This window comes from Megalops cyprinoides, chromosome 25 (assembly GCF_013368585.1).
Source record: "Megalops cyprinoides isolate fMegCyp1 chromosome 25, fMegCyp1.pri, whole genome shotgun sequence".
Classification (NCBI taxonomy): domain Eukaryota; kingdom Metazoa; phylum Chordata; class Actinopteri; order Elopiformes; family Megalopidae; genus Megalops; species Megalops cyprinoides.
The window spans coordinates 11,669,893-11,693,275 of record NC_050607.1 but is presented as its reverse complement, the minus strand read 5'-3'; the positions used below and the strand labels follow the sequence as shown (position 1 = coordinate 11,693,275).

Here is a 23,383-nt window from a genome sequence, read left to right as displayed (position 1 = left end):
ACCTAAGTCCTGACATTCATATCAGCGAACATCCTGTCCTTATGCATTTTGCCAAAACCTATGGATGTTTGCAATTTTCAGAAGTCAATGTGAAACATGCATGAACATTATAATAGTGCAAGCATGATATTATCTCCCTCTAAATTCATAGTCATTATAGCACTGTTTTTGGTCAATTTTCAGAATTTTAGCTTTCCAGTTGAAGATAAATGCAGTTTCTATTTTAGTTGAGTCTGTGAACTCCAATGCATGTGAATTATGAAGTGTGATCTGCTAAAATGGAAGTACATGAGTACAGTGGCAGCCATCTTTGACATACGTTAATTCATGTGCCTTGGCTGTACTCAGAACTGGACTATTCTCTATGCAAAGTGAATTTAGCATTTTCTGTTTTCATTTGGGTATGAATCTCAGGTGGGAGAGTCTAATGCCCCCATGCTCCACTGAAAATCCATATGCTTAAGTGCCTCTCAAATTCGAGTAGTGTGTGGTATTCTGGGAAGGGGCGTTTGCTAAGGAAACGTCACGCCATGTAAATAATCTTTCAATGACAGCGTAAGTCATTGGTTCACCAGCAGGAATTATCATTACATCAAAATGAGCATGAAAAACATTTGCTCAGTCCGGCTGAAATGGATGTAGCGCTTGAAGTGTAATACTCTCTTCTTTCCTGTGTGTGAGAGGTGGCTGCAGCTGCTAGGAGAAGCACATGTGCTGTGGCCATTCGGCCAAATGTAAAAACAATGTTTCATCAACATCCTGGCAACATGTGTTTCCCATCACACGCTTGACTGGGTAGTCCAACCTGCGCTCATTTGTGTATTTCTATTGAGCTTAATGAAAAGAATTATTCTGGCTTCAAACGCTCCCAGAATGAGTCTGTTTCTAAACCCAGCTTCAAAAAGAGGAATGATTAAGGGCGTGTTCTGCTGTAAGCTTGGTCGGTGTTAGAGTGGAGGGGCACGCGCCTGACATTCTGTTTTGAAAACTGCACTCAAGATGTGATTTGTCTCATCTGACGCCGGGGCTGTAAGTCCTCCCCAGAAACCTCATCTCCTTGGACGCCGCGTTCGAGATATCAAGCTGAGATGACAGTTACCCGAGTAACTTCATTTCCTTAATATGACGCTCAAAATTTGCTTTATGAGTTCAGTTCTGGTCCTAAAATAATGTGCTGTTTTAAACCCCAAACCACAACGAGGCTTGCCAAACTAGTCTAGCCTCTGCTTTGTCCAAATCATCCATTTAGAGCAGAATTATATGTTCTGCACTGCAATGTCCGCACTACTGTTCACTGGAAACAGAGACATGTAGTAAATTGCTACACTAAGGCGCTAAATATCCATGGAATCATTTGGGCATTTCATTTTTTACTTACTCATACTGTGTTCAGTGGCTTCTGTGTTAATGGTCTATTTTGCACTTTACGGTTTTCTGTATTTGGAGACAGCAAGAAGTAACAGAAATATGGAGATTGGACTGGACATACAGTGTTAAATCCAATCTCCATATTTAATCCATTCATCCATTTAATCCAAAGAATACATTTAATTAATTTTACATTAAGTCTATAACAACAAAGTCTGCAAAAAGTGAAGGGGGCTGCGTTATGTTTTAGACCTGTGAAAGGATGTCTGAATCCTCAGCAGCCTGTTGTTGAACCTATACGTGATCCTACATAGATTACTGGGCCAGTCAAGAAGTCCCTGCGCTGACTCCAGTCCCTGTCAGGAGAGCATGCATTAATAGATCTGACTGATAAATCAAGAATCCACTCAGTGTTGGAGAGCGAGCGCTCTTTCTGGGCAAGCGCCGCAGGACAGCAGGTTGTTTGGTGGCTTTCCAGGCGCCCCCGCGTGTTTCCAGGCTAATTCTGCGCCTGGATTTAGAAAAATGATGGATGCGGTCGAAAGACAGGAGAGCCACATCGGGCTGACTGAACATCATGAGTCAAGTGTCCTCCCCTTGAAGGGAGGAATGTGCACGCCACATGTGCTGGGTGATTTATTCCGCCGTACCTGGCTCTGTAGGCATGGTGCGTGTTTCTCTAACCCTCCCTCCCCTCAAACCTTCCCTGGCAGTCAGCTGCTTTTTCCCCCCAGGATTATACGGTATGGAAAATAGAATTATCTGTTGGATTTTGAGGCTTTTTTCCCTCCACTTTGTCTTCTGTGTAATTAAGTTGAGCATACATCCATCAAATCCTTTTCTGTTGCTGTTTATTGCTGTGATATTTTCTTTCTTAATGCAGTTTTTACTATTCATGTTGTGAATTAAAGTCATGCTGTATCATTCATGTCAGTGACAAGACATGTTGAAATTACAGTTAGAAACTAAATCTTGAACTAATTTCAGTTTTGACAAAACATTTGTCTAAGGTGTGCAGTGATTATAACTGGAACAGTTCCAGATGTGGCAGAATGGGGAAAAATGTCAGAAATGCACATATTTCAGAAATAAATAAGGAATCAGTGTCAGAGAAAATTGTACAGATTTATAAAACAGTCACTCTGAATGACTCTGGTGTAAATCTGATAGTACATATACATTATATATATTTATCAGTCTAATGTGAGTAAAGACTCTGCCTGTTTGTTTGATTGTAGCTGAATTACACTGTCCTCTCGCTCTGAGCCAAAAAAAGACATCAAATTAATTTAAACTGGACCTAGAAGTGTTGAAGTGTTTTTGTGTCTGTCAGTGCTAAATAGATAAATAGCTTTGTGAAGAATGTGAGATGTTTCATTTTAAATCAGAATTAATTGATATGAATTCATATGAGAATATTTTACTACATTTAATTTCTGCATTTAATCATCTGGATTGTCAAGCTAAATAAGCAATACACAAAACTCATGTGCTTACATTATAGCGTAATGTATATGCAGAATTATCCCATCAAATTTTATACAGTGTGCTTGTAAACAACAAGACAGCCTAGCTGAGTTAAATCTGGACACGGCTGAACTAGCAGATGGAACACATCCATCCATGTGACTTTTTAAAGAGAAGGGAGAGTGTGTTTGTGTGTCTGTGACTGATGGAATTCCAAATTCCATTTTTATGTAGCGCTATGTGCTTTTGAGCATGAAAGTTGGATGATGTATTTGAAACCGTTCCAGAAACGTATGATGCCTAGTGAAAACACGGACATAACGCAGAGCAGTTATATTCTCTTCTTGTGACACTTCGTGCTATTCAAGTTCATCTGAAAAGTCTTCTGTACTGACTGTCTTTAAGGGGCTTGTTAATGGACATGGTGATATTTGAACGTGTTGGCTGGAAGAGTGCACTCCGGGATGGCTCGGAGCGGTCTCCGGTGTTGGAGATGCCGGGAGAGTTTCTGCGAGTCTGCGATTGACTGGCGTCCCCCCCTCCCCTCCAGGCTAGCGTATCTGTTTATGGGGCCGTTGTGTAAGCTCGGCCGAGCCCGTGCTCCTTCAGCTGGGCCAGCCTCAGATGTGGGGAGCCAAAACGCTCCTCTCGCACCGTACATGGGACATCTCAGCTGTTCCTCATTGAGCAGAGAGCGCAGATTAGGCATGGACCCCCTCTTGTACTCTTCACAGGGAGCTTTGATTTGGCAGGAAGGCCATCTGATGCACATGTAATAAATCCTCTCCTGTGTCAGCCCTCCTCCTCGTATCCCGCATGGTGAGCATTCACATGCAGTCCTGCTGCACAGCTTACGGCTAACAGTTTTATTTACTGCATATAAGAATACACATGTGAGATTTTTTTTCTAACTGAAGTAGGATTAAAAAGAGCACAGAAAGTAAAGCAGAAACCCAATGCAACAGCCCCAGTTCGGTGAGCCTGCTTGTGATGAATCCCCTCTAAACTCAGGAAATTGCGTTATTTGAGCTCAAACCAACGTGTGACTGAACACTCACGGCACATGCTCATATAGTGTGATTTATAGAACAAAGCTGATGAACCATTGACTATGTTGCAGTCGGGACATTTCAAATGTGGTTCTTGGATTCGTGGGTGAAGATTGGGGCTTTACAGTTCAAGAAAGGCATGTGGATATTCCTTTCAGTTACTTGAACAGCTCTGTTTTGAATTTCGTGTTATCTTTTAGATTAAATGATCATTATTGTCACCTTTAATCATGTCGGGCTGCTGAGATCTTTGTTGGACATTTGAAAGCAGCTGCCTGCATTCAGGGCTTGATGTTCCTGGAGCAGCCCTACTACCTGAACAGTTCTACCTGAACAGTCCATAAACTTTATAATGGACACATTTGATAGGATAAGGTGAAAGTAACAAAGAATGCTACTTATTCCCTTAATAAGGAGGACTGGTGTTCCTCCAGCAGTATTGATATTCCCCTGGGTTGCCTGTTGGGTGATTCCATATGGTGCAATAAGTTTCAGAACAATTCCCCTCTCTTTTAAACTCTTCTATAATTACAAGTGTCTTCAAAGTCAAAGCCACCTCCCTGGTCCTGAAAATATTACGTCCAGCAAAAAGTTTTGTTTTAGATAAACCTGCTCTCCCCAAAGTAATGTGGTACAGATTCTTATCGGTTGTAGTGCTTGCAAATGGACTGTGTGCACTCATAACCTGTAAAGTGCCCCAGCATTTCCTCCATGTCTTGGAAGCTCAGTAATGCATTAGAGTCATGATGCTGGACGATTGTTTTTCAAAGCAGATATTTTTTGTTATGCACTATGGGGTTAACTGTACAGTCCAGCTCTCATTTTCTGTGATATAATTAAGTTCAAGTCAAATTTTTTTTTTGCCCGCAAACAAATGTGTATGGTTATGTCATGCATCACGCTGAAAGCTTTTAGCTTGACTTGTTAAATCATCAAGATGAAAGATACGCAGTTGAATACACACAGTGTAACAGTAGAAGACACCGTGGAGGCTCGCAGTTGGTATTTGCTCGGCAGAGGTTTTTGCGGGTACTGGCAGTTTCACCATTATGCAACATGAGACCACTGGGCTCCAGCCAACACAATTACAGTGTACTTCTGCTGCGTACGGAGCAAGTGTCTACGGGCGAAGACTGAGAGCCTGCATATTTATCTGATTAAATATGAAATCATCCTCTCAGATACTGCCCTGTAAAGGAAATTGGAAGCACTTTAATTTAAGTAGGCAATTCATCACTCTTAATTTCACTGTAACCGAAATGCTAGCTAACATACACCTAAATGCATGACTACTGCTGCATGCGTTTGCACCTTATTGCAAAGTAGCTAATGTTGGCCTGCTCAGCTCTCCTCTCCCTAAGAATCTGTCTGGGATTTAAAGAGAAATGCAGAAGAGAGAGCACTGCTGATTGTGCTTTCAGTGAAGTCTCTGGAATCGCTGTAGAATTACGCAGCTGCTAGTTATGGGAGAGTAAGGCTTCATCAGCTCCCAAATGTGAGGATCAATCATGTAATTTTGTACTCGCTTTTATGAATTAAGCATGGTGTTTTTTATCTGCAAAGGGCAAAGGGCTTGGACCGGTTCAAAAAAAGTCAGTGACTGACGGCACATTGTAGCTCACGAAGCCTCACTTTTCCATCACTGGTTATTTGGGACCCTTGTAGGAAAATGTGATGGGTTTACAGTCCTGCCAGCGTTTGTATTGTTTCACATTTTATTTTGTGTTCTCTTCATCAGGAATCTGGGAGATCATGAGTAGAGCATCCTTTCTTATATAACAGGCTACATGCCACTCTCTGGCATGGACAGCAGGTTGGACGCTATGCCATTATGAACTTAATATTGTGGTCATGGCAACAAGAAGAAATGCCCATTTTAATTGCAAATTTGGCTTTTGTGATTGGCAGAAATGTCAGAGGTTTGCTGTAAATCCAGCCCCACACAGGGCATATTTAGGATTCCATTACGCAAATTGTCAGGGAATTATAGACATTTACCTACTGGCAGAGGCAGAGACTACCTTTGTGTGTGGGTGGGACTTTGCATGTATTTGCATAGCTCAGTGTACTTATGCCATTGTAAGATACAGTTTTGCCTGTTAGTAATTGGAATACATATGTTAGAGACAAAGTTAGAAAAATGTTCAGAACAATGAATGCATTTTTCAGGACTTTAAGTGACATCCTGATGAGACACTGAGTGCGTACGGATGGAGAGAAGAGTTTTCATGCAATGTGCTACAAGGGTGATGAATATTTACGTGGAGAAATTACAGCTTCCTAGAAAATGGTGCTGATTATGGGAACTGCATTGTAACTTCAGTAATTAAAATCCATCAGGAACAGAAAGAAGCAGGGGACATATTGAAGTATGTACCCCCCAGGAATTTAAACGGTTTCTTTGACTTATTTATGGTACTCTCTGCTTCCAGACTTAATTCAGGAAAGCCTCCTAAACCGTTTTATGCTAAAGGTCTTCTGTTTTTTTGCATTTGACGTAGCACCACTCACACTGTAGACATTCAGAGTAATTTACATGTTTATCTTTGCATTTCTGTGTTGGAACGTAACCACTTCCATATGTTATCTCTTAATAAAATATGTTCCACCAATAGAACATTTAGGAAACTAAATTGACTTATGCTGTGCTCTCAAATGTTACTGCTGGCAACTCAAACCCGAGATGCCCAACTGTCTGTCCGCGAGGATTTGAGCTGACCCCCCAGCCACATTTAAAACGTTGACGTTGTAAAACCTCTTGCTCTCCCTCTCCTGAGACACCCCTGTCCCCGAGCCACATTTGGATCCAATTTGCAAAAGGTTTTCTTTTTTTTCGTTTTGTCGTAAATAAACGCTGTATTTCACTTTGAGGTCTTCCATGCGGCCGCCTCGTTACGGTGGGGGTGGGTTGGGCGGGGTGGGGAGGGTTCCGTGAGATCTGGTAGCGCTCGATTTACTGCGTCCTCATTGCGGCGTCCCCCGCCACTGCCAGCACTGACAGATCTGCGACAGTAAAGCCGTCGGCCCGGCACCGAGGCCTCACTGTGGTCAGAGCCAGAGATTAGTCGACCATGACACGCTTTGACATCACTGCTTTCTCAGAGCTGGGGGTGGAACATGTGGGGTTTGGTGTCTGCAGTATCTCCACTACTGCTGTGGAGCTTATGAGGACCGAACCGGCCAGCCACCATACCCTGCTGCGGAGCTTGTGAAGACCGAACAGCCCAGCCACCATACTCTGCTATTGAGCCTGTGAAGAACAAACGGACAGAGAGCAGCATGCCTGTAGTGATGCTCTGAAATTCTGCAGACAGGAGCGCGTCAGGAAGAACAGTCCTCTAAAAAGTGTTCTAACATATTCCTCAGCAGATATTTAGTAGATATAAGTAGATTGGAAAATCTTGATTAAACCAAAACCACCAACTTTTACATGCACGGTAATGGCACGAATAAAGAGGTTTGCCTTTTAGTTCAGTATTTACCTGAGCAGCAGTAAGGTCTTTGCTTTTTGATTCATATGAATATATACATGGCTGGAATGTTAATCCTCATGTAGGTGTGTGTGTGTTTGTGTGAAAACAAGACACAGCTAGAATAAAAGGTCTCAAGCTTACATTTACTGCTTGTTAGGAATTAATCCCTGAGTCAAGTTTTCCTGATGATTTATCATTTTTGTAGTGTATTTTAGACATTCTGCAGGGTGAACACTCTCTAATACTTGATTTAGTTACAATCATTTTTATAGAATATGTATGCAGTTAATCTTCCAAGTCATTTCTCTGATTCTGTATGATTTCCAGGTTGACATCATTTTCCTACATTTTGTGATTTGTGGGAAGAGCTGCAAGATCAAATAACACGAACCACTTCTGACATCACACCATTCTTTCCTCTGAAAAGAGGGGATTCATGACTCCCTGTCTCCTGTGTAATGTGAAAACCCCCAGTTTAAATGTAGGATTTGGCTTCGACAAAGGATCATAAATAGAATGCCCTCTTGTGAAACTTTCTGGTCAGTCTATAAATTGAAGTAATTGATCAGGCAAGAATTCATGGGTACAATCGTATACAATGTGAATTTTTTGAATCCGTATTCTGCCTTTACCTTTAATTATTTTTAGGAGAGCCTCTGTCTTTTCCATTAGAGAATATGGGAGTGTTGGCTTCTGGGAAAAGCTTCATCTGGAGTGTCTGCATGGTGGTTCTCTCCTCTGCACCATGCAGAATCTGCCTAGATCCTGCTTGCAAGGGCAGTGAATTCACAGAATCCAAAATCCTCAGATGCAGAACTGAACATCAGAACATACATGTGGGTAATCAGTCAAGTCACCCCTTACCTGACCTGTATTTCTTCCTGAGATTTCAAGAGGTATAAATGAGTACCAATCTCAAACGTACAGTATCAATCAAAAGTTTGGACACACTTGATTGAGATGATGGGAAACATGCATTGAAAGACATTTTGATCTAAATGTTTACACTTAAATGTTTGAAATTTGTTTCTTTGACAAATATAAATAGTGAAATTGATGCCAATGTATGGATTTGTTTCAAAAATGTTTAATTTTAGAAAATCTTTTTTGGCTATTTTGAAGAATCTAAAATATAAGATCTAATATATAAGCCTGTCCTTTCTTATTGATTATGAAATTTGATTTCAGTGATGGGAGAACCACTCGAATCGCTGACACAGAGATGCCTCAGTAAACTCAGTGCTTCCTAGAAGATGCTAAGTATCTATTAAGGAGCCAAATAAAGGTTTTGGCCTGGACTCCAGCCCCACTGCGATCCTCGTCCTTATTTATGCGCAGTGTTGTGAAAGACACAGCAGTGCTTTCAGGGCAGGAGTTGTAGGAATGTAGAGCACTTGTTTCAGCTGGAGAGACTTATGGGGGTGGTGTGGGAGCCAGGTTCCAGTCCTGTGAGTTTGCTTTTGCCCTGGGACGTTCTTATATCAGTCAACAATGAGAGAATCCCATACCAGACTGTGGTGCTTGTGAGAAAATCTAATGGTACCAGCACTGATAAATGTAAGGAAGCCAAGTAAGCATCACCTTTAAGGACGTTTAAGGTAAACATGCAATAAAGGCTCTGTTATATATTCCTGAAGTAGACCCCATCCCATTTGCACTTGCTTGGTTTCCACACCATGCTCCAAAAAATGATAGCATTGTATGAATTAAAGATCCTGGTCTAGTGTGTAAATTAGCTCCTGCAACAGGCTACTGTTTTCATTTGCATAAGCCCCTTTCTGATTTCAACAGTAATTCCACTTTAAGGCAGCATTAGGCTTCCATAAAGCAGCAGACGGCACTGCTAGACTGAAGTGTCGGGCCTAATGTTACGAAGAGGTTTACCGGATAGAACTGCTTTCAGTGCAACTTACACATCACTGAAAGAAACATTGAAATGGTGAAGTTTCTATGTCTGAATTCACAAATGGCTTCCATGAACAAATACTAATTATAACTGTGATGTCTGCGTTTTATCTGAAGACATTAGAAATGGCACTTTTTGTTGCTGCTGAGACAACTGACTCCTTCTGGGTTGTTTATGATTTGTGGTAATTGTATTTAAATGTCTGATATCATGTTTTTGTAATTATAGCTTTTCTTCTGCTTTTTATTATCATGTGGTTGATGTTGTTCTAGTTCAGCAAATGCTCTTATCCATAGTGACATATAATGCATGAGACTACCAGAACGCAAAAGTTATAAAAATCTGAAATTATACTCCATTATTTTCAAACCAGGATCCATCCATTCTATCCATCATTCTATTTCAGTCTTATTATGAATGCATTGTGAGGCTAAGCAGGAACTCTGGTACAGTATTTTCTTGCTTGCAGGCAGCTGTGAGAGGTCTTCAGTCTTCAGTCTCTGTCGTATGGGGGCGGGGAGCCCGGGGGCGTTATTGTTCTCGTCACCGTGTTCGGTTCATGGAGGGCTTACTGCCAGAGCCTTTGGTTCTCTCGCTCCTGCTGGGAGGTCCACGCTGGATTATCCTGCATCATTTATTCCGAGCTATCTCTCTCTGTGAACCTCTGTGAGTCTCGCCACAAGAATAAGTCTACAGTCTTCCAGCCGGGGCCGTTTCTGTGACCTGTCAGTGTTTTAACTCGTTAATATCATATTTACCTTGTGCATCTCATTGGAGCTTCCAATTTATCTGGAAAGTGAAAATGTATGAGAGCCAACCCCAGGAAAAGTATTTGGTTGGATTGTGAAGTCAGTGTCCCTTCTAAGGCTGATTCATAATGGTGCATACACGGTGCATCCAACCAAAGATTCCCTGGATTTCACTTTCTTATGTTTTAAGTCCAAGTAAGCATGTTATTAGCTGCTTGTTGTGAAAAGGAGACGGGGGATGTGATTTGTGCAAACAAATTACTGAAAGCTGTTTGGATGCAACAGCATTTGTTTGAGGCCTGTATTTGTCCAGCGGAACTTGGCTCTGAAGGCTCAGAACTTGTACTAGCTAGATGTTTCACAGTCTCTTGATGACTCTCAGTGTTGCATAATATTTTCTGTTGATGGAGCAGCTTGAAGACATTTTTCATCATTTAGAATGCTCAGCTGTGTCCTATAGCCATAAATCAGGGGGAGAGTCTATCGAGAGATGCTTCCCGCAGACGGTCTCCTCGGCGTGGCAGCCGTGTCTGTTAAAGTGATTTCTCAGTGTTCTTCCTCCGTTTCATTGCTTTATTGATTCATTTGAGCTGGCCCCGTAAGCGCATTAGCCGCACTGCGACATCCAGGGATGTTTTTAAATCGCCCTCGAAATCCAAATCTAAATTTTATTCCCCCAGCGAGGCTGGAAATGCAATCACCTGCGCGGCCGGGGCCCGAGCGGTGGAGGAGCGGGGCGAGAGCCCGGCCTGTTTTTAACGGCTCTCGGTCGTGTCGCGATGACGGGCGGCTCGTGCTCGGCTTTGCGGAAGGCCAGCGGGACTTTCGATCAAAGTCTGAGCGCTGAGGGTCGCTGAGGCCCCCTAGAGGATCCGGCGTGATTATGCACATCTTAATATCACCCCTCCACCCATCTACTGAGAGGGTGTTGACATTTCCATTGTTTAACAGGTAATTCCGTCCTTCCTTGTGTGTGTATGTTCCGAGGCGTGCTTACAGGAGGCTTATGGAAATTCAGTCTTTCTCTCAAATGGCTTTAAATGTCAGAGCGGTGCACGGTTTCAGGACAACTGCAAGAGCAGACCTTCCCAGCAGTTCAAATGGAAATAAGGAATAAACTTTTTAGCAGGGAAAGGACACTTGAGCACACAGGGCCCTGGAACGCTGTAGGTGGGATTGGTGCAGTATACCAGTGTATATGCATATGCTGCACTCAAAACAGGCTCTCAGCAATGTGCAGTAGAGCTCTAAGAACTCTGACAGCAACATAAGAATAACATTTTTATCGATAATAAATATGTAACACATCCTTATTATGTTGTTGAAATTATTGAATAAAGGAAATTTCATTTTTACTAGGGCAGAAGTGTAAGTGTGTGTGTGTGTGTGTGTGTGTGTGGGGGGGGGGGAGGCCCTTTTTTTGAAAAACCTGGTACTGCTCTGTGTGTGGTGCTCTTTATTTTGGTGCCAGGAGTTACCTTGCTCTCTGCAAAATGTACACTGAATTTGCATCAAGTATTGATAATGCTTAAATGGTGTATCACCGCATAATGTTGTGTTGGCATGGTTCCCTCTGTTACTGTCTCATTGGATGGTCGGTGTTTTTTAGAATGTATCCATGCAACAACAAAACAGTTTAGTTCTTTATGATGTTTTAGTTCTTCACGATTGCTTTATGATGGCTTATTTTCACCCCAGTTTTTTGTATTACTGGTAACATTCTCAGAGATTTTTAAAAAATTTTAGTCAAGTCAATAATGTAATCTCTTGGCTTTTTAGTTCACCGTTACACCCACAGATTTAAAGAGGCACCATTGACACATCTGAACTTCTCACACGAGCAGTGCTGGGTGTGGCTCGTGGCACGTTTGAGGCCAGTCCGTCTCAAAGGATGTAATTTTAGTCACTCATAGCAACATCGTGTCTCCCATTATGAGCCTCCCGCAGCGCGCGCTCCTCTCTGGGGCGGGGTGAAGCCATTTTAACTACGCCGCTCCCTCCGTCCCCTGCACCGCATCCTCGCAGTGATATAATGCGCACCGGGGCCCGTACCTGACCTGCGCTGGTTAGGTCAGCGCCGGAGAAGTATTCGTGTGTCGGTGCTGAGAGATGGGCTCCAGATGGCTGGAGATATACGGCAGAACGGTGGCTTTGTAATGCGATCGCGTGGGATGGGAGCTCGGGGGGCTCTGGGTTTGATTCAGACTGCCTGCCGCACGCCCCAGCCCCGCATTAATCGGCTGCTACGGGCATGATGTCAGCCGCGGGACCGAGCATCGAGAGGTGCTTCCACCCGCGGTGACACGTGCAATTAAAAGAGACACTTAGATTTAGACTTAGATAAGATTTCATGAGCACCACAGAGGCTGTAATCTCTGGGGCATCTTGCATTTTGCTTTGCTGGTAATGATTCTTTGGTGTCAGAGTACAGAGCTCCACCTTAAGAATCCCAAGTGCTCTGTGACCACCGTCTCATATACATACAAGCTTATCTCATTGGAGAAATCGGGTTAGCATGTCAATATATTATGATGAATAGTTATTTATTTGTACTGTTCCTGCTTGTTCTCCTTTTCCTCTAATCTTATAATTTCAAAAGGCTGGCATCAAATGAAGAACAGTATGCTGTAAGCCTCTCATGGTTCCTGTAGGGGGCGCTATTTGTCACAGCAGGATTAATTGGCCTTCTCCTTCATTGTGCTCTGGGTTGTGATGAATGGGTGGAGCACTGAGGCCCCAGTCAGAATGCCACTTCTGAGAGAACAGAAACGCACATAATACAAGCCTGATGAAATTAAGCACTTCAAGATGTGCATTTTCATGTCCATTTAAAACCAACACATTTAAGACGCTAACCGCTCTGCTTTAGTTTCATTTTCGTCTCATTCTGTCTTGTCACAGTGTCTCCCTCTCTGTCTGTCTGTCTTGCACACACGCACGCACGCACGCACGCGCGCGCGCCCGCACACACACACACATACACATACACACATACACGCACAACCACACATCCACCTTCACGTGCCAGCGTGCAACAAACAAACTCCAACATTTTCTGACGCTACATTTCACCAGAACACAATACAGGGAATTGATGCATAAGATGCATTTAAAGGCTTCTCGCAGGCTAAAATAGAGCCTTGATGAGAAACAGAGTGAGATGCTCATGTTCTTCTTGGATCTTTTCACTGGCAGATGATTGTGAATGGAAAATTAACGAGGAGGGGAGTGATGTCCCTTTTGCTTTGAAAAATCCGAAACATTTCTTTTGTTATCTTGTGCAGAAACTTTCCATTTCGGTAGCCAGAGTATAACCGCTTTTTTGGCCCACCTTACCAACGCGTTTACTGAGACGCAATCTCAAAACAAACTTCGTTTGGACCATTAAGATTGGACTCAAATCCACCATTCCCCTTGATGAGAAACTGGTGCCCTGAATCCTGAAGCAGTATAGCCTTGCCCTTTGCCTCAACCACTGTATACTTTTTTGCTTTTAAACTAACTAATTGCGTGCTTTTCACCTCGTAGTTTTACAAAGAGGGTGATGTTGCACAGCATATTGCATCATGTCTTCATGTGTGTCTGTGGTACTGTGTGTATAATGAAGTCATGTCCTACACAGGAGCAGAGTGGAGCACAATGTGAGTGTGCACGTCTTAGCTGAGTCATACTGGCGCTCAGTCATCTGCCAGAAGAAACTAAGAAACTCATCACTGCTTCAAGGTTACTCTTGAATGACAAATTCTCAAGTACCAGTTTGTCAGTATTGTAATAGCTTTACCTTGAGCATATCTGTGGCTGAACCACATCTCTTTGAATTATGAACTACTATCCTACCATGTATAACCTGCATTGTCAGTTTCATACATTTTGGTGCCTTGTGCGCAGCGTTAAAAGTGATGGATTATGGGTAGTTGCACCGTGATAGCCAGGTATCCCGTCTAAGGAGTGTTCTTGCCTTGAGACTACATGTTACCCAAGTTGAGATGGGCTCTGACCACTCCTGAATTCAGCCTCTGTTATATAAGCAGCAGCTAAACCTTTGGCTTGTGTGAACAATTTTAGTAATGCTGACTTCCCTAATGTTGGTGTCAATAACCATTTTATGATAATACCACGCAAACATGATGGTTCTTGCATCAATCAGTGACTTGTGCAACAGACCTCTGGTTGGCCAAATAGTGATTGTTCCCGCCAAAGTGTTTTCGCATCTGTTGTGTTCTACTGATTCATTTAAGATGCCAAGCGCATAAATGACAATCTGAACGTGAGACCTGCACGATAAAACGGATGTCTGTGTTTCTCACAGTCCGCTCCGCGAGGATCACAAAGCCAGGCTTTCCGCAGGGCCTGAGAGGGATTCACTTTATCTTGTCCTCCATTTTATTTGCTTGAAAGACACAGTGCGGCGCGAGCTGATGGGATCTACCAGGGATTTAAAGGATGATTTCGCTTTCTTTATGACTCCCACTGCTAGCTGCATTAGCACGGATCATCTGGGCTTCACTTGACCTGCTCCTGCCACGCCCAGCGGAGCTGCTCAGACAGGTACTCAGACCGTCTCGCCTGGGGAGGTGGAGGATGGGTCCATCGCTGTATTGCTGTGCATTAATACCAACCTTTTACTGTACGTGAACGCGTGAGGATGGCTCACGTGGAGACTGCATATTAGAAAGCTGTTAGATTTAGCTATCAATCAGGAAGAGCGAGCAAGTGGTCTGAAATGCCTTGAGGGCCAGCGACAGTGTGCGCTCTGTGTTTAATTTAAGAAGATTATCAATCTTGCCATTCTGTCAAGATTTCCAACATGAACCACTTTTCTGATAGTCCCAAAGGGAGCCTCTCCCCCTCTCTTCTCCCCCTCTTCCCACTCTTCTTCTCCCCCTCCCTCTCTCCAGCAGGCTGCAGGGTCAAGGATACTGCAAGTGTGTTTGTTGACCCACTTCTGTGGAGGCGTGAACGGGAAGAGGAGGCGATGGCTCGAAGCCTCAGTGAGCTTCGTGGCCGTGCCAGCGGGGGCAGATGGCTGGGTGTTGGAGTGCCGGAAGGGCCACAGAAAACTGGGGCCGTAGCTGTGACAGATGGCCACCGACACCTGAGACGAGGACAGGCGGCTTCCATGTTGTCGCCTCCGGGCCTGAACACCTCATCGGCACCCAACATGGAACAGCACGTCACGTGGACTCGCCTCCGAGGTCCGCCCGGAAAAGGGTGTTGATTCATCCAGAGAGGAAAAAAAAAATCTGCTTTGCTGTTCTTTGTGACAGCAGATCCAGGGCTCCCAGGTTTGTGATGTGTTAAAAACTGGGGTGTAGGGTTTACAGTGCGGTGGAGTGGAGAGGTCTGACTGCTTGCTGGAAGCATGCCCCCAAACTAGTCTCCTGAACCTCCTTTGAATTTCATTTGAAACACAAACTCCCCATCAGTTAGGTCATCATGGGATATAAACAGATGTTCCCAGCTATTTCATTGCTCAAAAACTGTAAACTTTTCTGTAACTCATAGAATAAAGAATCGGCATTGGCATTCACCTAATAACAGGTTAATATTGCCTTGGGTTGGCTGATGATGATGTTTATTGCCATTTATTTTATTTCTGAAACGGAAGTGAAGGCTTAGTAAGTCATGAAGTGAAATATTTAATCTGCGCATGCTATTCGTTTATATTGAAAAGGCCCACTCTGCCAGCGTTTCGGAAAATGCAGCTTTCTCCCGCTCGAATTGGGTTTGCGCTGCATTCTGTTCTGCTTAACTGTGCGTGTCCTCATTCTGCTCTGTCGCTGTGAAAATATCAGACCGCTCCGTCTGGTATGGAAATAGCCTTGACATTAACTGATGCATCCCAAACCTGTGTAGGTGTGGCCAGCGGAGCGGAAAATGCAGGTCCTCAGAGTTTTTAAGGCCATGAAAGACACTTGCTCAGTCAGTTTGAGGGTACACACCCCAGGGCATATTGTTTAAATAGGGAGTTTAGTACACGCTTACATGGAAAGGGCAAACAATGTGACAGCCGTCCAATAGCATCTGCAGACATCCACACAAACCTTGCGGATAAATGGTGGCTAATATGGCTAGCGTTTTGTGGATGCAGGTTCTTTATTTTGTATGCTTGATAGAAGAGGTGTAGAAAGATTCTCCCAAATTACTAACTTCAGATCAGATCCAGTACTTATGTATCCTTTATGTAATTGTTAGAAGTACAAATACAGTTTGATAATGTATCTCAACCAGAATTACAAGGGAAGATGCTGGCCCTGGGACTGCTTGTTCACATTAGCCCTCATATCCTCATTGAAACACATAAAACTGAATCATATTTTCAAACAGCTGAGTAATTAATGATAGCAATAATTGGACTTTTTTCATAATACTACCTATGATTTTAGTTTGAAGGTATGAGGTATGAGGAACACGCTACTTCCAAAGGTGCACAATTATACAGGAATCTGACTTGTTCAGACTTATGCAACTGTAAACTTCCTCTACACTCAGTAAAGATGTGGAGTCCAGGACAAGCAAGTTCTACTACTGTTATGAATCACTGAATCACTGTCTTGAATTTAAAAATGGGCAGCGAGTGAACATATGCACACAATATCTATCCTCCTTTAAAAAGCACTTGGGGGTTGTTGTGTGAGATAATAAATCCCACGGAACGTGTCTGCCTGGACGTGCCAGGCATTAATAAATCTGTTTTGTAAAGGGCCATTTACTTGGTGTCTGCTTGGCACTTCCAACTAAACACTTTCCCTGGTGTTCGTTTTCAAAAGTCAGCTTTTCCAGAAAGCGCGCGTTAACATTAAACCAAAGTTATACACATGCTTTAAATGATGGCTTGAAGGTGAACGGAAGATTTTTTAGAGAGTGGCTCCAGACGCCACTTTAGTGTTGCGGCAATGTTGTGAGACTTGGACCCCGGGGAGCGGGAAGCGGTCATGGTGCCAGAACAGAAGTGCTCGATCTCATCAAGCTGAAGAGGGTTCCGACCTGAGAGATCAGCACATCTGTTTATTTATGGCATGTGCATCTGCAGGCAGCCGTGCCAGAATCTCAATTTTATTTTCAGAATTTGCTGAAAGCTCAGGCTTAACCTTGGTCTTTGCTTATTGCACCCAAACCGCAGCGAGAAGGTGAGCCAGAGAAGAAATGGTTTCTCGAGTCATGGGAGGCTTATTTTTAAGTTTAAATAGAAATAGTCAGGAGGAGTTCACATAATCATGTGCTGGGGAATATAATGTTTGGGGTAGGGTCTACGTTTAATAGAAGATTGAAGAATTATAATTCAAAATAATTTGCAGTATCTTATAACTGTTTTATCAAAGCAGTCAGTGCTTCACAGGCACTACATTAGGAAACCCTCTGTGTCTACCTGATTGCCCTCATATTGTGCTTGTTACGGGCCTGCATGCTCCAAGTGACATGTGCACTCCCTCAAGATGCATCTGAGAGGAGCTTCTCCAAATAAACACAGAAAAGAAGCAAACCAACCCATGGCCAGCACAGAGTGAGTTAAAAATCAAGTTTGTAGTCAGCAGACAGTTGTACATTTTATGATTTTACAGGAGTCCTTTCCCAGTGTAAAATTGGGGGAGTAATTGCATAGACAAGGCAACTGCAGTCAGTTGCTTATTTTGTGTGTTGTATCCAAGCCCACAGTTTTTGAGCTGTGGCCCAGTTACAGACTCCCTGCTGAACCACTTATTGCAGAGCACAATTGGTTATATTTTTCCCAAACACCTGGATTAACAATTGATGAGCACTATACAGTCTCACCCCAAACAAGTCAGTGTTTTTCCAAATGCTTAAATATATTACAGGCTCTTATTACATGTCCATTCACAAAAGGTGTAATTTATTTGTTTTGCCTGAGGCTGTGTACAGATTTTAAAGGGGGGGAAACAAATAATTACTTGTATGTTAGCTAATCCATTTTTAATTTTGCTTGTCAACATCTTGCTGGGAGCTAAGCAAATATAAATTGACCCTTGTAGTTCTGTTTTATTACATTGTCTGCTCCCTGGAAAGGTTTATTACACTTTAAGTATAAAGCATGTTTCTTTGAAAGTCCCCTGTGCAATGTATAATGTTAGCATCACCACAGTCCAATCTGCCACAGGTCGCTTATCTCACATGCTGAATTCTTGTGTGTTACATTGATTTTTTTTCAGTGCAGTGCAGTTAATAGCCTTTTTAAAGTCATTCCCATAGCATTTTCAAAAACAGTTCTTTTTGATTCAATTCTATGGCAGCAAATACGTACAGTACAGTATCTGAAACCCATCTGTTGGGCCAAAGCAAATGCAAACTAATGAATGGATCTTAATGAGGGCCAATTTTACCAATAGCATGTGTTTCATGTGTTTTCTCAGTTCCTATAGCTGGGATTGCCAGTAAAGAGTCTTGCCCAGTCTCTGTAGACCATGTCCTACATGGAAGACCTCACCAATCAAAGGCCCTGTCCAATCTGTAATGTGTAGTTTTTTTCCCTTAGCTCAAGTATTTGTTGTACTGTGTCAATTACCCCATGGTTTAAGTGACCCTGTGCTACTTGAAATCCAAGCACAAGCACAAAGGGAAAGGTGTAAATATCCACGAATCAGAGAGAAGGCAGACATGCAGCAGTGTCACTGAGTGTCGTGGCCTTTTTGTCTGACTGCGCCATCTTGTTTCTTGTGGTTCCACCTCCATCTTGTTTGTCCGCATTCTGGTTAACACACTCTACCCCGATGTTGCAGGGCACAACTGAGCCCAGAATAAGGAAAGGCCTCTTGGCTGCTTCTCTGTGCCATCTGCTCACCCCAGTTCCATGGCCAATGGATCTTTCCAAGAATCTGCAGCGGGAAAATGAGCTTTGGCCTGGTTGGGGTCTGCTTGTGGTTCTCCATGTTATTTTTGTTTTAGATTTTGTCATGCATCACAGTGAGCTTCGTGGTTTCATTCCATATCATGAGAACTTAGTGTTTATCTGTAAGAAATAAAGTAAAACACATTTGCAGATCAAAATACTGCAGTATGTGAACATTTGTATAAATGCAACAGTTGAGTGAGGAGAACAGAAATGTACGATTGTGAATGCATTAGACTACAGGTTGACTCCCTCTAATTTGAAGGCTCCTGTCAAATATGGGAATCCTTACAACTGAAATATTAATACTCCTGGGGTTTATTAGTAACATGAAAAAACAACATCAAAGCCAGCTTTTTGATAGTAAATTATTATAATTTACATAATTGGTTTTCCAATTTGCTTAGTACAAATCCTTATGGAAGGCAGCACTTCTTCTGCCATTGCATCTGAAGACAACATCTCCATTTCACTAAAGCTGCACTCACCAGGGAAGATGACACTAAGTTTATGTCACGGAGTGCAATAATAATGATTGGATATTTTTTATGTGGTCAGAGGCTGAATAACTTATTACTGTTTACTGTATGTGTGTCTCTGCCCTATGAATACCAGGAGGCTTGTGTGACCAGTTAATGTCAGTTCCTCAAACTCATGCTGACAAGTCTTTACTCTGAAAAATGAGATTGTCCTGACAGCTGTCTGTCTGCTGCACTTGTGTAGAAATGATGCACAGTTTTTAGCAGACTGGTGCTTTGCTGTGGTATTTTTACAACTGGCTGAACTGTGACAAAAACGCGCCGCTGTGCACATGTTCGTCTGCCAAAGTTTGATGGCAAGCTTAATATTGTAAATGTGTTTCATCGAATGTTTTCATTTCAAATGTTTTCGTTAACGTGTGCAAAATATCTCGTAAAACAAACGCCATTTATTTTGATTTATAGCTACACAACATGTTATGTGCGTTCTCTTAAATTACGTAATTGTGTTGCAGTATTTTCTGAATATGTGCCTATATGCCGTGGGCTACGTTTACACTCCCAGCTGAAGTAAGCGACACGGAGTAACCACATCTCGACGGTAGGCTTCCGTTTGTCAATTTAAATATTCCGAATGTGCACCGTAATCACGGTTCAATCTCTGTTCGTTTGTCTGTTGCAGGGTTACATGTCTCCGATGTCAGCGCGTAAGCGAAAGCGTGATGGAGTGGCTTCTCTGTCCTTTGGAGAATAATTAGAATGAAGCCTACCCGAGATTCCAAAGACGACGCAGATGGAGGGAGGCGCTCTGCGCACGCGCTCAGAGACGTTCTACCACACGCGGATCTAGGGCTCGGCGTTATATTTACTGACCAAGGGCTGCAAGTCCCGCACTCGCCAGAGCAAAGCTTTCCATATATCGTCAGTTACTGTACAGAGACAATCTGCATGCCATCTCTCCGGATTAACGAAGATTTCCACGCGGCCACGATGGGTTAGAGGGGCGATGCACGGAATATTCAGTTCGAACCACTTTGCAAGGATGGGAGTTGGAATGTGTTTTTTGCACCTTGACAAAGAAGAAAGAAAATAGAGACGGGAATTCAGAGGGAGGAGAACACGTATCCTCTCCTCTTTATTTTAATTTCCTTCCTTTCTTTTTCTTTCTTTTTTTGAGAAATGATTGAAGAGTTGGTGTGCAGCGCCGTAGCTTTGGTCCTCTATCTGAACACCCTGGGCGCCGATTTTTGCTACGATGACAGGTAGAAATTTCACAATTCAGAGCTTCTGTTCCTTTGTGCCAGTGATGACATATGATTTTTTGTGAATGGCTTAGTGAATTAGTCTACTATAAAAGCTCGGTTGACAATTAAATAGTCTACGTGAAATGGGTTGAAATTGCACCATTCCTCCGTGAAATGTAGTTGTAAGGGATACTTATTCCGACACCCTTAGTAACGCCTAAGTCGTGTTTTCATTGCATGAACTTCGTAACATGACTTTGAAAGTCCGATATCAATACGTTTCTTGTGTAGCAGATGATATATGACAACAGAATCAATGCTTTGCGCAATGTGAGGCGAGGGCAGCACGTTTTAATATGTTACACATGCAAGTAATGCTTTGCTGCTCAGTAATCATTTATCTACAGGTTTCTATTCATTCCCCACACCAGATCCTGCATAAAACAGAACGTGCGTTTTCATTTTTAAAGGACATGAATGTGTAACACCCAGCACTTCAAAACAGTTACACAGTGACCCGTCTCCCCCGTCAGGGAAGCCGGTGAGGTTTCGATGTCAAGTGTTGTCCGCTGATGGTCCACGGCGGCTATCATATCTGGGACTAAATGACTTAATTGCAACCATTGGTTGGACGGAAACGTGCATCACTCATTCTTCCAAGTGTCAATCAGCAGCTGGTTGAAAGGCAACTCTAAAACCCTCCGTACGGTGCTCCTCCAGGACCAGGAGGCTCGTGCATTTTTGAGCGCTGACAGGGAACCGTTGTGACCGGACAGTACAGCCGGTGCACCCGTAGAATCGCTCCACTTAGAACAGTGTCATTTTCTCGGCTATTAATATGAACGCAGCGATCACAATGCGATGTAATCATAAAAATCGCTGCACGGCTTGCTAAATGTATCAGCTAATAAATCACCCAGGACTCCATGCTCCGTTTAGACGCAGCTATCCAGAAAGTAAAGATGTTTCCCTCGAGTTCTAATTCTGAATGTAACATGCCATTAATTGAATTCAAATATGAGAAAAGTTTCAGCAGAAGGGGAGTCGTCATACTCTTTTGTGGACATGAATAATAATAATAATGAACACCATAATATTAATAATAACGAAACATGTTTAACCATAAATAATTACTTCAAAGGCATTTTATCTTTAAAAAGTATTAATCTAGAGATCGATTACCGTTATATTGGTCGCAGTTTCTTAAAACAGTATCATTGAGTAGTCGTTTATTATATTAGCCTACTCATAATACTGTTCATACAGAGTATTTGTATGGGATAATAAACTGTTCAGAATCAAAGAACCTCGGTGAAATCCACACAAATCTGATTCGATTTTCGCGAACTTTGAAGTGACGTTATGGCCATAGCCCAGCTGCAGGTCGCAGCTCCCGAATCTGTTTTCTTTTCAAAATGATTTCTGAAAAGATTTGCAAGCTTATATCATACAATACTGCATTCGGCCGCTCGTGCATATGCTCAACTGTAGGCTACTGTAAAGGTCTGGCATTGTATGGACAAGGCTGAGGATTCAGGGATGTGTAAGGTTTCTACTTTTACCTGGAACAGCAAACAACCACCAATTATCACCTCGGATACTTAGAAAATACTGATGCATTGCAGGCGGACTTGTTGCTTTGACAGATAGTTTTTCCTCCTGTTGCCTGACTTTATAGTGTGTTTGAAGTGCAGGCTGATACATGCAGGACCAGTCGTGGAAATAATGACATGCAGAATGACCCTCAATACCCCAGAGAAGGATTATAACAGAATTTCTTTTTTTTTTTAATATCGATGCATAAATCCGAGACGGAATGTATAGTATTTCAACGCTATTCCGCTGTACTAGATGAAAAGTATGGAATGTGGCTGGCATTTTACGGGTCCTGCTCGCGTGGCTTTAATGTTTGACATTTACTGCGGCCTTTCCTGTTCTCCCTTTCGTCATGGGTGTAGGTTAGCTTGGGTGGCACGATGCGTGCTTTGGAGTGAGTCGCCACACACATGTGAAGGCGCCGAGCGCTCAGTTTTCATAAAGAGATTAACTTGCTGAGGGGCCGCTGCACAAGGGTCAGTGTATATTTTCACTAATGTAAACGGATGCACCATTTTCATTTGCTCAAGTGTTGTTTCGAAAGCTGTGACACGTGTTCCTATTTATCCACTTTAGAATGTTTTTCGGAGGAATGGTTCGTGCGTGCGCTTAATTTGCTAAAGGCTGCGACAGTTTTTGTCGAAATGGTTGTATTGCAGCTCTGTTCACACGCGCGAAGAGCATGCAGCACAAAACCTGATTTTATTTTAGTAATTTCATTTGCATTAGTGATGAAAGTAAATGGGCCAGTGAAACTTACATTAGCGATTAAGTAGATAGGTTTATGGCTAATGACGCCGTGTTTTACCGAAAGGCATTATCCATTAATGCAGTTGTGTTTTGTCCAGCTCATTGCAATCACTGTTGCCAATTAATGATGATGATGCTCTTGGTATTACTGTCAGTAAGACATCAATAGCTTCCCAACTTCCCAACCGGAGTTTACAAACTTTCAGTTGCAACCAGCAGTAGGCCAAACTGTAATTTGGAAACTTTCACGTCGTTTTCTTTTTCACTCAGATGACCTTACCATAGCAGTTTCTTATGAATATCAAGGTTGTCATGCTGATTAGCTTGTTTTTGTACAATATTTAAAAGATACATATGCCCTGCAAGATTTAATGTAGTTTTATATAGGTTTATAATGAAAGACCTGTTCTTACACTGTTCTTACAACAGAATAGCATTACATAATTTAACAGACAGT

At 42.7% G+C, this 23,383-nt stretch overlaps 1 protein-coding gene across 1 annotated transcript in view; it reads left to right on the top strand.

Annotated features, from left to right (window-relative positions):
* Positions 1-20,192: 20,192 nt before the first annotated feature.
* The window catches only part of LOC118771650 (protein O-mannosyl-transferase TMTC2-like), an 84,937-nt gene continuing 81,746 nt past the window's right edge, over positions 20,193-23,383 (top strand). Inside the window, exon 1 of the mRNA XM_036519658.1 lies at positions 20,193-20,598. Coding sequence (XP_036375551.1) covers positions 20,516-20,598 — 83 coding nt within the window. The 5' untranslated portion in view covers positions 20,193-20,515. The remainder of the gene's footprint in view (positions 20,599-23,383) is intronic.